The following is a 13223-nucleotide window of genomic DNA, read 5'->3' on the forward strand; positions in this document are numbered from 1 at the left end:
GCTGTATTAAATTTTTATTATGCTGTTTTCTCTTTGAGAAAAGTTTGTATGTACGTAGTATTTTAATTATATCTGGTAAATTCACTTGGTCTGTAGTGCACATCTTTCCAAAATGGGCATCTTTCTCTCTCCTCAGGGTTCAGTGCTGAGATTTCTGTAGTTGTACAAACAGGAAATTCTGTTCAGCTGGATATACAGACACAAGAACTACCAGAGTTTGATGAATTAATCTGGAAATATGATCAAAATAAGTATATAGTTAAATATTTTAATAAGTCTAAAGAAGTAAAACTGTACTCTTCCTACAAGGACAGAGTGGAATTCAATAATAAAACCTTCTCTCTAACACTGAAGAACATGCAGAAGACAGACAGTGGAGTCTACCAAGCAATAGCAGCTGCAGATTCAGACAACAATATTGTTACATACAGAGTATCTGTTATAGGTGAGTAATTTTATTTGCTGTGTTCAGGTCAAAAGACTGCTCAGTCTTTTATTCTGTGCATGTTATAAAGCGTAAGAAGTAAAATAAAATGTTTATGCATTTAAAAAGAAGATCCAGTTGTTAAATAAATGTTTCTTTTTTCATCAGTCAGGATACACATTCCATAAACAACTATTGGAATATGATATCCTAATAGTGCAACAATGTATTATTTGCCAATTTAAACACATGGTCACTAACGTGATCTCATGATAATTCGTATGGATTTTACGTAAAATGTGGTTCTACAAAACGTACATTTACTTACGTTTTTCCAGACACTAAAACGTACAACACTGACATTTTTACAGCATCTAAACGTACAAATACTTACGAATTTTCAGCATTAAACGTACAATACTAACGTGTTCACAACACCTAATCCTCATGAATATTGAAATCGCACCATTAATTTCATTATTGTTTTTTGTAATCCAGTCCCCTTATGTTTTCAATTGCATTATTAAATTGTTAATCGTTTATTTAATATGAAATTATAACATTTTATTTTGTTCTGTGTAATTTCTGCTGACCGCTCGTTTTCAAGAATAATGTTAAACAAGACTACATTTTAAACCCTTGAAGTGCCCCTATTATGCCATTTTAAAGGTTGATAATATTGTTTTAATAGACTCCCAAAACAGGTTTACATGTATGCAAGGTCAAAAAACACTTCAGTTTTCTCCAAAAATAGATTTAAATTTACCCCATTTCTAAATGATTCCTAAACGACTCGTGCGAAGCAGTTCGAAGAATCAGTCTCTCTAAACCCCTCCTTCCGTGAGCCCTCACTGGTGTGATTGGTCAGATGGCGCAGTCCTTTATGATTGGTTTACCGCGTACAGCGTTTGTCGAAAACGAAACGCCCATTGCCATAACTGACTGTCAGCCCTGGAGACTTGTCAATACATAGAAAAGATGGCATCAATTTTACCGTAACAATTCCAGCCAGAGTCTGACGATGAAACGGCTGAAGTAGCTGAGCGACAAGTTAGCAGAGACTACCGTGGAAAGTGCTCGCAATTTGCTTTTATAACCGAACCGGGCAGTTAATTTGAACAACTCATTTGAACATTGTCCACTGCGCGTGCGCTTTGGTCGAGGCAGAAACAAGCCCTCGCGCGGCAGAAGAAATTAAACCGAATGGGTTTCATAGCACAGCAGTTTCCGCATTCAGTGTGAAAGCCGCTTCGTGCGCCGTCCTTTATCCTTACTCCAACTAATGAGACAGACAGACAGTCAAGCTGCATCAATCACACATCGTCAGACTACAGTGGGTCCACAGCTGAACAACAGAACTACACAAGCGTGATTTAGCCGGTTATCAAGACATGTGCAGGGTTGTTACACAACATAACATACACAACTACGTATTTTGAAAGATCGCCAGAAAATACAATCTTTGTAGATTCATCTTTTGGAAGTGAATATAAAACAGTTTTACTCACAGCGTATGAAACAGTGTCTTCCGCATAATGTACGTGTAAATTTCCATGTGACGTAAACCACATAGAAATTTGACTGTTTATGGGTGGGGCAAGTTGTTTATGGAACGCCATTGGGGACAATACCTATTATATGTAACGCGTGAAATCTGGACGCATTAACACGCAAAGTTTGTACGCGTAAATACGAAGTATATGTTCGGGTGTCGCGTCAGACTGCACAACAGCAAATAGCGTTGCTCTATTTAGGATTTAATTTGCATTTGTGATGGGATGGCACGTTGCTGTATACGTATATAAACATCAGACGACATTTCTTTTCGTGAGGGATGACGTGCTGTTAGGTAAGCAAATACCTATGCAAACGTCACACGTTACATTTGTTCGTGAATGAGATCATATTTTTACGTTGACATGTACATAGGCAGGCGTTAAACTTTAGAGTCAATGATGCATTTATACGTTGGTTGTGATGTCAGTGCTGTGTCATCTCATCCCGTTTTTACTCATGCAGGTTTTTCTCTCCGGTAACGTGGAAAAGTGGATTGCTCTCTATGATGGCTCTTAGAAATTTTTTATTAAACTGTCAAAGAACTTTTACAGACTGCGTTCAGTTGACTTATATAAGACATAAGTGATGTAATAGGCTATATACACATATGTATAACATATATTAACATACATAGAACATACAACACTGGATACGGCCATAGCCAGGGTTTAATTATTAGTGAGGTCCACGGTGAGGTGTCAATAATTATACATAATAGCGCCAATAAATGCCATAAATCATTCAACTTTAATAAATACAATGAATAATAAAGTTAGCAAAGGCTAAATACTAAATACTGTGGCTATTGTTTTTTTTCAAATCTCCGAGTGGGCCAGCATCAATCTGGTATGAGAGACATGCTCCTTGAAGTTGGGGTGTCAGTTTGACTGGAAATAATACAAATATCTTGAATGTATACTGTATATATCAGATAAAAATAATGTAATAACAACAATATATTGTAACAATCACAAATTTAACAATTATATTATAACAATCAGGCAAATCCAAAAGCAGAAAACAAAGCACCAGTAGCCTATGACAATTCACAAATCTTTATTCAACCTTTAAACCCAGACACAATCATACGACACATAAACATTACAGAATCACTACAACAGGCGGACCATACAACGTAAACTGTGGGGCAGCCAGTCCAAGTCCAAGTGTAAATAGCAACAGTTGTGGATTCAGTAGACATTTAGATGCTATTTACTTATAAATAGTGAGAGATAACGTCACTATTTGCTCCTCAGTATTGTTGTGCATTAAACATCCTGCAATATAACTGACAGTAAATCATTATATTTATAAAACAATATTAAAATCATGGCAACTTATTGAGATATTAAAGAGCGCTACCCCTAACCTTACCCTAAATGTAACTTTTATGAATTAAAATGAATTTTAAGTCAAATCATTTTTATTGAAAACAAATGCGTTTATTAACTGTAAAGTAATAAAAAAAAGCGCTGTCAGTGGGAATAGAACCCCGGTCTCCCTTTACACGTTACGCCACAGAAACTGCTGACTAAAGAGGTGACTTTTTCCACATATAGGGTAACGTTAGACTGGCCTAGTGTATTTAGTTCTGCCAACAAGTAGGCTATTTGCAGTGGACACCTCGAATGTATTAATCAGAGGGGAAATGTGGTCGTTGGATCACCGAGACCACTCATTTTACCTACAGGACAAATTCCTTTAACGTTACAAAAGAATATAATGTTAATTCATGCAGTCATTGAGTGTATTTAATCAATGACCCTAAATTATCACCAGTTCAACTAAAACAGAAAAATTAGTATGTCGCACATCAAATAAGACTTAGAAATATTACACGTTCAAAAATGTCATGTTTACACGACGAAAACGTTCGTCTAGAAACACGTAACAAAAATACACGGCCAAAAATGTTACGTTAAGGCGATACAAACGATCGTGTCTTTAAATAACACGACAAAAAATTTCGTGTATAGACGTACAAAACGTTCGCGTTTACACGTACCAAAAAGACACGTACAAACTTTGCGTGTTAATGCGTCCAGATTTCTCGCGTTTCATATAATAGGTATTGTCCCCAATGGCGTTCCATAGTTGTTCGCGATGTAGAACGTGGGCGGACATTATGCAAATCTGTTATTTCGTGACGTGTGGCCGTAACAGAAGATTTGAAATCCTGACGACTCGTTTAGGCAAATGTGAGTCGACTCTTTTTTTTGATAGACAATAACTTTATTTATCGTGCACTGTTGGCTTCACAACTTTGCAGATAGTTTATGTTCACATACAGCTACATGACACACTGCATGAAAGGACATATTTGAAAACGCATAATAGGGGCACTTTAAAATTCGTTTAACCACTCGTAATATTAACGTGATGGGACACAAAAAACTTTCTCCAATGCTGTGACTAACAACAGAATCATAAAATACACCGAACACGCATCATATTTACAAAATATGACAATTTTATTTGTGGGCTGTAATCCAGATCTTAAGAATCCATGCGACTGCGAAAAACGGACCCAAATTCAAGCTTTTATCTGGTGATCTTCATCTCCATCCCAAGCAGCGAGCCCAGCAGCAACAACAATAAACCCACTCTGAAGTGCATTTTTCAAATTCAAATAGTGCCGCATCAAGAAACTACAGGTTTTACTGCAGGAAAATCGAACGCTCATTGGCTCTCGCCTGCATTCGTCACAGATTACGACATGCCGTGTTTCTGGTGAGATGTGTTTTGAATGATGCGCGCGCGCCTTCGCGGAGGGAAAATAATCTGGATAATATTTCAAGCGATTAACAATTTAAATTCTGATCTGCATCTCACTAGTGATGGGAAGTTCGGATCATTTTACCGACTCAGTCCTTTGAGTCTCGTTCAGCAAAATGAACGAATCTTTTTTCAAGTCATTTCGTTCATTACGTTCATTTTAGCAAAATATAATTAAAATGTTATGTTTTACCTCCCTAACACATCTACTGCTTACACAAACGTTGATCACACTACAAACAAAACAAAACTATAATGCTATAAGAAACAGAAAAGATTCATTCATTATTTACCTGGGTCTTTAATCTATGATTCGCTCACCTGGCCTCTTATCTGACAAGTTTTCGGGTTTGAGTTGTTTGTTCATCACGTGACAGCCCAATTAGCTAACCTATGCAGCCTGAGCCGGAAAGAGAATTGATTAGTTCATCTCTCGAGTCCTCGGGTTTGAGTCGTTCGTTCATCACGTGACATCCCCGTAATGTTAACCTATGCAGCCTGAGCCGGAAAGAGAATTGATTAGTTCATCTCTCGAGTCCTCGGGTTTGAGTCGTTCGTTCATCACGTGACATCCCCGTAATGTTAACCTATGCAGCCTGAGCCGGAAAGAGAATTGATTAGTTCATCTCTCGAGTCCTCGGGTTTGAGTCGTTCGTTCATCACGTGACATCCCCGTAATGTTAACCTATGCAGCCTGAGCCGGAAAGAGAATTGATTAGTTCATCTCTCGAGTCTCGGGTTTGAGTCGTTCGTTCATCACGTGACATCCCCGTAATGTTAACCTATGCAGCCTGAGCCGGAAAGAGAATTGATTAGTTCATCTCTCGAGTCTTCGGGTTTGAGTCGTTCGTTCATCACGTGACATCCCCGTAATGTTAACCTATGCAGCCTGAGCCGGAAAGAGAATTGATTAGTTCATCTTTTGAGTCTTCGGGTTTGAGTCGTTCGTTCATCACGTGACAGCCCCATAAGGTGAACGAACGACTCTAAAACAGGTGAACTAATTCCAGTACAGAACCTAATAGGATGTTGCGCATGCGCGACTGAACGAATCTCTCCCCGAGGCGACTCGTTCGTCCCGAGTCACATTAAAGATTCGTTCAAAATGAACGAATCGTTCAAGAACGACCCATCACTACATCTCACACAAACCTTCCGTATTGCACCAGAGAGGACTGCGGCTGCAACGCATCATCATTTGGACTGCTTTTTGGTACTGCGTTTGAAATGTTTTTGCAATAAATAAATGATTGCGATTGCACTTATTTGTCTGTAATGTTTTCTTTATTACGGTGCAGAGAGAGAGTTATGGTTAGGTTTAGGGGTAACGTTAGGAGTGGGATTAGCGACTATAAAAACAAATTTTATTCTATATTGTTAATAAAGTGGTAATTTTCCGGCGTATTTTGGTCAGTTGCGTTGCCAGTTACGTTTTATATCCTTTTATATTCGCTACAAAATGGGTAGGTTTAGGTTTGGGGGTGGATTAAGGGGTCTAAAAATAAAAATCGTTTATTGCTAAAAAAATAAAAATGCATATTCGCTATAAAAATGGGTAAGATTAGGTATGAGGGTATATTAAGGGGGCTAAGAATCTAAATCGCTTGTTGATAAAATGATAAAACGGCATTGATACAAATATCTTAATGATATGAATGATACGTAAGTACTTTACGTTTTTAGCTAAAAAAAAAAAAAATACGTAGCGATTTGTACGTTTTAAACGTTGAAATACGTTTGTATTTGTAAAAATTACGTTTTGTGCCTCTAAACATTACTTATAAATACCTACGTATAAACAATGAGACCAGGCTGGATCAACAGGTGGGTCTTTGTGTTAAACAAAAAATGTCTGTTTCAGACACTGTGGAGGCTCCTGTCCTGACTGTGAACTCAAACTGGATCAGTGGTAACTTCTGTACTGTGAACTTCACATGCAGAGCTCATGAGCTCACAATTAACTCCAGCTATCAGAACAACACATGCTCTCCAGAGGAAGTGACATCACACGACAACTACACTCTCAACCTGTACTGTGGTGATGAACTAATCATCTGTAACCATACCAACCCTGTCAGCTGGAGAGAAAACAAAATAAACATTACACAGCTCTGTGTTAATAAAGGTATCTCGCCATAAACACCGAGACAGTCAATCATTTAGATGATGTAAATCAACATCTCTTAAATCAAATAGCTAATTTTGGTTTACTCAATTTAATCTAACTGCTGAACTGAACTGATAACTAATGATATAAATCTAATTTAACAGCGAACGACTCAAACAATAACCAGAGTGAGTCATCTCTCCTGTGGTCAGTAGGTTTTACGGTGACAGTGTGCATTTTGATATATCTTTCAGTCTTTCTGTACTGCAAGTATAAAAAAGGTATGTCAGTGTTGCCACACATACAGTACATTCTCTGAAAAACTGATCTCTCTTCATCAGTGATCAATTAAAGGAGAAGGCCAGTTCCAGAAAAAAAAAAATGTACAGATAATGTACTCACCCCCTTGTCATTCAAGATGTTCATGTCTTTCTTTCTTCAGTTGTAAACTAATTATATTTTTTGAGGAAAAAATTTAACATTTTTCTCCATATAATGGACTGATATGGTGCCCCGAGTTTGAACTTCCAAATGCAGTTTAAATGCGGCTTCAAACAATTCCAAATGTGGTTGTAAATGATCCCAGCCGTGGAAGAAGTGTCTTATCTAGCAAAACGATCTGATAATTTCATTTTAAAAAAATACAATTTAAATATTTTTAAATCTTAAACGCTCATCTTGTCTTGCTCTGCCTGAACTTTGTGTATTCTGGTTCAAGACAGTTAGGGTATGTCAAAAAACATGCAATCGTATTTTCTCCCTTAACTTCAAAAATCATCCTACATCACTGCAGAAGTACCGACCCGGTCTTTGCAAAGTGAACATGTAAAGAAGATCAAACACTCTTAACAAAAAAGGTAAAACAGCGATGTAGGACTATTTTGAAGTTGAAGGAGAACATGAGATGGGAGTTTTTCAACATACCCTAACTGTCATGAACCAGAAAAAAACAGTTCAGGCAAGTAAGACTTCTTCCTCTGTTGGGATTGTTTGAAGCTGCATTTAAACTACATTTTGAAAGTTCAAAATTGGGGCACCATAGAAGTCCACTATATGGAGAAAAATGCTGAAATGTTTTCCTCAAAAAAAAATTTCTTTACGAATGAAGAAAGACAGATAAACATCTTGGATGACAAGGTGGTGAGTAAATTATCTGGAAATCTTTGTTCTGGAAGTGGACTTCTCCTTCAAGTACTTTACTGCTTTCTTCAAGTAATTAAAAAGAATGATGGTGCTATTTTTTCTATTTTAGTCAATTGTAATACTGTAGAATACTGTTTTCTCCCACCTAGTTCTTGTCTCTACTGAATATCCTCTGATCAGATCATTTAAACATCCAAATTAGTAACCAACTAGAAAAGATCTTTCAGAACTTTTCTTTAACTACGGTACATTCTAGTTTTTCCAGTTTAGAGCTTCATTTTTAGTTTCCATATTCAACTACACATCCTGTTCAGGTTTAATTGTCACAACATTTTGCACATACCTAGCATGAGGACAGAAACATATTTGTTCTTTGCTGGTGTCAAAAAATAATTCAAGAACAGAATTTATTATTATTATTATTATTTGATAAGTGTTGATGTTAATATATTGCTGTATATTCTAAACCTCACAGGTGCTCAGGAGGAGGTAGTAGCAGATAGTGCAGTTTATGCTTCAGTTGAGGCAAGCTTCAAATTACTGTCATTAAGCTGTACACCCATTTTTGCAATATTTGTTTTTGTTGCATGTTACAGTCATACAAAGCTTCCATCTACACAAATCAGTTGGTCCCAAACTATTCAAAACACATCTTGTTTTTCTTTAATTGTATAGGAAGTGTATACATCATCTAAAAAAATAGGTTCCAGAAGGCTTTTTCACAGCGATGCCATTGAAGAACCACTTTGTGTTCCTCAAAGAACCATTTTCTTTCCCTTAGAAGAACAAATTATTCATCTAAAAAGCCTTTTTTCTCACTTCAAAAAAACATAGTTTCAACTTAAAATAATTTGATGCCCCACTGCCTTAAAGGGGTCATCGGATGCTAAGTTCACTTTTACATGTTGTTTAAACATTAATGTGTGTTGGCAGTGTATGTACAAATATGCCCTATAATGATAAAAATCCATGCAGTGGTTTTTAATTAATAAAAAGAATATCCCTTTTTTTTTTTTTTTTTTTTTAAATCGAGCCATTCTCAGATGCCTGCCTTTTGAGGTCTGGTACAAATTATGACATACATAGGCTATAGACCCATATGGATTATTCATTAAAAGTTCGCGATCTCGATTCAAACACACACAATCTTATTGCTATGATGATGACTTCGCATTGTCTATAAAACATTTGAAATCGCAATCACATCGGAATATTTAAACCTGCTTTCCCGCAACCGCTGATCCAGAGAGAGCTCTGCTCATGTAAGTTAAGCTTTATGTTTAAACAAGCTTCACGAGCAGGATACACGGCATAGGCTACATTTCTTTGTTGCAAACATTAAATAATAACTTAAGTATTGGGATAAATGTTCATTATAGCCCAGCAAGGGCCTCATATATATGCCCTAGCCCGGCCCTTGTCCGACAGGTTATCAGAATTCTCGGCCCGAGCCCGTCTTCACCCAAAACACCTTATACTACTGTTTCATCTATTGAAATAGTTCAGCTTTAATGGCAAAGTGATTATATTTCGTTTCATTCTTTTGTTAAGTTAATTTAGAAAAACATTTGGAGCATTTTTGTTCATTAAATATAGGCTAAGTTTTTGTTTTTTAAAGTAATGACCAAGTGGTCAGCGAAAGACTGATCCGACACATTGATCAAAAACGCACGGTCTGTTTGATCAATTTTGCCTTCTCAAATCACGACTTGCCTAAAATCAGATCTATAGATATAGGCCTAAAAGAGTTCAAGTATAAAACAATGTTCGCTTCAACGTTAAACAGATAAACGTGCGCTATTAGACGCATACCCAATCCTTTGTGCGGAGAGTGGAAGCTAAAGCCGAATTGCAGGAAATGGAGGCGCCAGCGCGATCACTTGCATTTTTTTTCAGTGGAAACAATTTAAAATGTTCCGTCATTTTTGCTCGTAAAGGTAAGAGTAATACATCATTTGGAACTGTTAAGGGTCTTTTCTTTGTGTGCACTCACAATATCAACAAAATGTTGCAAACGGTGCTTTTATTAAATAAAGAAAACAAACAAGATGCGCTTTCTGTTGCCTCAACAGGAGCGCTTCACAAAAATTTACGGAAACTCAGCGAATACATACCTCACAGACATGATACATGTATCTATAGAAAGCCTGAAATTATTACTTAACGAAACAAAACTAATACTCTTTCACAAAAACAAAAAACTCTTTCAATATGTAATCTGTAAAGATGCATTTCTCTAAAGGCGCGTCCAAAGAGGAGATGGTGAGTCAGGATCAGCAACTTAATCCTTGGGACACTGACTCAGAAAACACTGGTTTGTTGATAAATTGTTAAAATATCTCCTTTCTATTTCCCCCGACACATTCATTGTAATTACGTTTGCCGGAGCTGTGTGGGAAGTTTCAGCCCATTGCGTGCGCTTGAACGCGGATCTCTTCCAGCTGCGCTGATTTGCTGCTGCTGGCGGAGACACTAAACGCTTCCGTAGTCGGTCTCGAAAGTGAAAGCGAAAGTGAAGTCTCGTGTTGTTTCCACCAGCGCAGAAATTTGTTTTCATCACCATAATTGGTGTATGTATAAAATATAAAAATAAGGATAAGCCTAGAACAGGCCCGAAGCCCAGCCGCATCTGAACTATAACCTGAAAATTGTCCCAAAGCCCGGACTTATTTATAACATTTTAGACATTGTATACATTGACTCATTTATAAAGCTAAATAAAACATTTTTAACTAATAACTATACTATTAATATTGTTTTTAATATTAAAATGTAGACTAAAATGTTGTTTTTTTTATTAAGTTAATTTAGAAAAACGTTTGGAGCATTTTTTTGTTCGTTAAATATAAGATTTTGTTTTTTTAAATTAACGACCAAGCGGTCAGCGGCAGAGAGTGATTTGATCACAGACTGTTAAATCAGTTTTGCCTTCTCAAATCACGACCTGCCTAAAGTAAAATCTATAGATATAAAACAGTTAAAGCATATAACAGTTAACTAACATTTGTAAACATTTTTTATTTTAGTTTTTTTTTTATTATAAACTACAACAAAACATATACAATTATAACAAGACATTCAAATAAACAAAATGAATAATAATAATGATAATAATAATACTAATAAAAAATTAAATATTAGTTGCTGAAATGAGATCTGTTGTGTAAGATCACGTGAGGCGCTCCCTCCATCATGATAATCTTAATAATATCTTGTAGTGTGTGATGCGCCAAAATTTTCAAATTTTGTAGTGTGTGCATGTTTAAGATTTTAGGGAAGATAATCAGCAAAGATTCTCCTTATTTGTGTGCTGCAACCAGATTTTGTCACATTTATGTCCGTTTATGTCTTTTGGTTTCTCCCATTGTCTCCCCCTGTCGATCTGTCTGTTTTGGTTTTACCCTCATAACCGTCATCCCCTACACCTGTGTTTGTAATTAGTCTCTCCCTTTATAAGTCTGCTTGTGTTTTGAGTTTGCTGTCGGTCCTTAACGTTATTTGGATGTGTTTGGATGTATCGTTGTGTTCCTGCCTGTTCCTACGAAGATTTATATTAAATTGTTATTTGTTTGTATCGTATCTCGTCTCCAGTCTCGTTCGTCCAGCACTACGCGTAACAGATTTCATAATCGGTTAGGATTTTAAAAATCCTGTAGTGTGAGCCCGGCTTAAAGCAACCTCGACCAGAATGGAATGATTTTTGCAGAGCTGATTTTGACAAGGTAAAAAGGGTGTTGTTTTACACTACCATTGAGAATTTTTAACCAAAGAATATTACAGACTTTTCATCAAGACCCTATCAACTTGTGGAAAATTGGCATCCGATGACCCCTTTACATTTTTAGTTTAAATTTTAAACTACAAATTTTAAGGCAGCGGGGTAACAAATTATTTTAAGTTATAACAACTTTTTGGATTTGTTTTTTTTTTTTTTTTTTTTTTTTTTTTTTCTCCAGTGAATGTACACTTTGAAGGTTCTTCCATAGACACATTTATTATGTCCCAGGATGCATTGATATATATTTGTTTTGTTACATCTGTGGATGAAATCGTTTATGTACCAGGCTAGCTGTGTAGTGTTTTGTGCTTTGGCTCCCTTGATTTCTTCGTTCTTAATCTTCACAAAAAAATTAAAAAATTAAAAAGAAATGGCAAGTAACAGAATTAAACATGAAAATCTGAAGTAGAAAAAAAAATAGTATTTTCTTGTAAAACACTCCAATAATCTATTTACAACTCTATTTTTTTACAGTGAGGGATTTGACTTTTAAAAAAAAAAATACTTTCTCTATGCATTTCAATAGGCTGAAGCCCAAACACAAAAGGAAATGGGAGATAATCGACCCACCTCAGTCTACTGCACAGTAGGACAATACCAAAAACCTACAGTCCCCCCTGACAACAGACAATACAATATATTCAATGGTGTGCAAACCAAACCAGACACCAGCCGCCATTTCACCAGATGACACTTAAAATGAAACTGGCTATGTGTCACATGAGGAAGCTGTCACAAGACTCATCTCAAAATGGCAGCCTTTGTTATGTCTCATGTTTTGTATTCCTTGTGCTTTACTTTACCACTGTACTTTATATGTACAATTAATTTGCATTTTGCCCTGTTTATGTTTCTTGTTTGTAGTTCCTTTGTAGTAGCCTCCATCACATTACGGACTGTTACTATTCTCTGCAATATCTTTATATGGCATAAAAAAAAATTCTGTTCTGATATTTAACCAAAGTTGTTTGTCCAATTAAGCTGTTTTCTCAAGCATTGATTAACATCCATCTGAGCATCAACATCCACAATCAAACTGCTAAATATTTTTGTGTGAATTCTTATTTTTTCAGTGAATTCTTACTTTCAATTTTGTTATACAGAACCTAAAACATCTAAATAAATAAATAAAATAACCCTGAGTGAGCAATATTAACTGAAGTGAAACACAGTGACAACTAACCCCATATGGCCATACATGAATATCAGTAGATAAGTGCAATATTGAAATTACCTCTGGTGTTGTATTTAATAAGTATGAATTTGAATTCAGGCAAGTATGAAGCCAGACATGCTAATGCAGTATGCAAATCCAGTACAAACCATTACTGTAAGTATACAGTTTTACAGTGCATTTTGACTGAAATCCACTAGATGGGGACATTTAATACTACTACTGGCCATATGTTTCTTTCCATTTAAACATTTATTTATACATT

At 36.1% G+C, this 13223-nt stretch overlaps 1 protein-coding gene across 1 annotated transcript; it reads left to right on the forward strand.

The window, feature by feature from the left end:
• Positions 1 to 217: 217 nt before the first annotated feature.
• LOC127159032 (uncharacterized) lies at positions 218 to 13157 on the forward strand. The gene is made up of 5 exons (XM_051101978.1): positions 218 to 445; positions 6618 to 6881; positions 7028 to 7144; positions 8482 to 8531; positions 12311 to 13157. The coding sequence occupies exons 1-5, from the start codon at positions 358 to 360 to the stop codon at positions 12473 to 12475; spliced, it is 684 nt and encodes a 227-aa protein (XP_050957935.1). The 5' UTR covers positions 218 to 357; the 3' UTR covers positions 12476 to 13157.
• The last annotated feature ends 66 nt before the right edge of the window (positions 13158 to 13223 follow it).

Source organism: Labeo rohita, unplaced genomic scaffold (assembly GCF_022985175.1).
Source record: "Labeo rohita strain BAU-BD-2019 unplaced genomic scaffold, IGBB_LRoh.1.0 scaffold_1864, whole genome shotgun sequence".
In the NCBI taxonomy this organism is placed as follows: domain Eukaryota; kingdom Metazoa; phylum Chordata; class Actinopteri; order Cypriniformes; family Cyprinidae; genus Labeo; species Labeo rohita.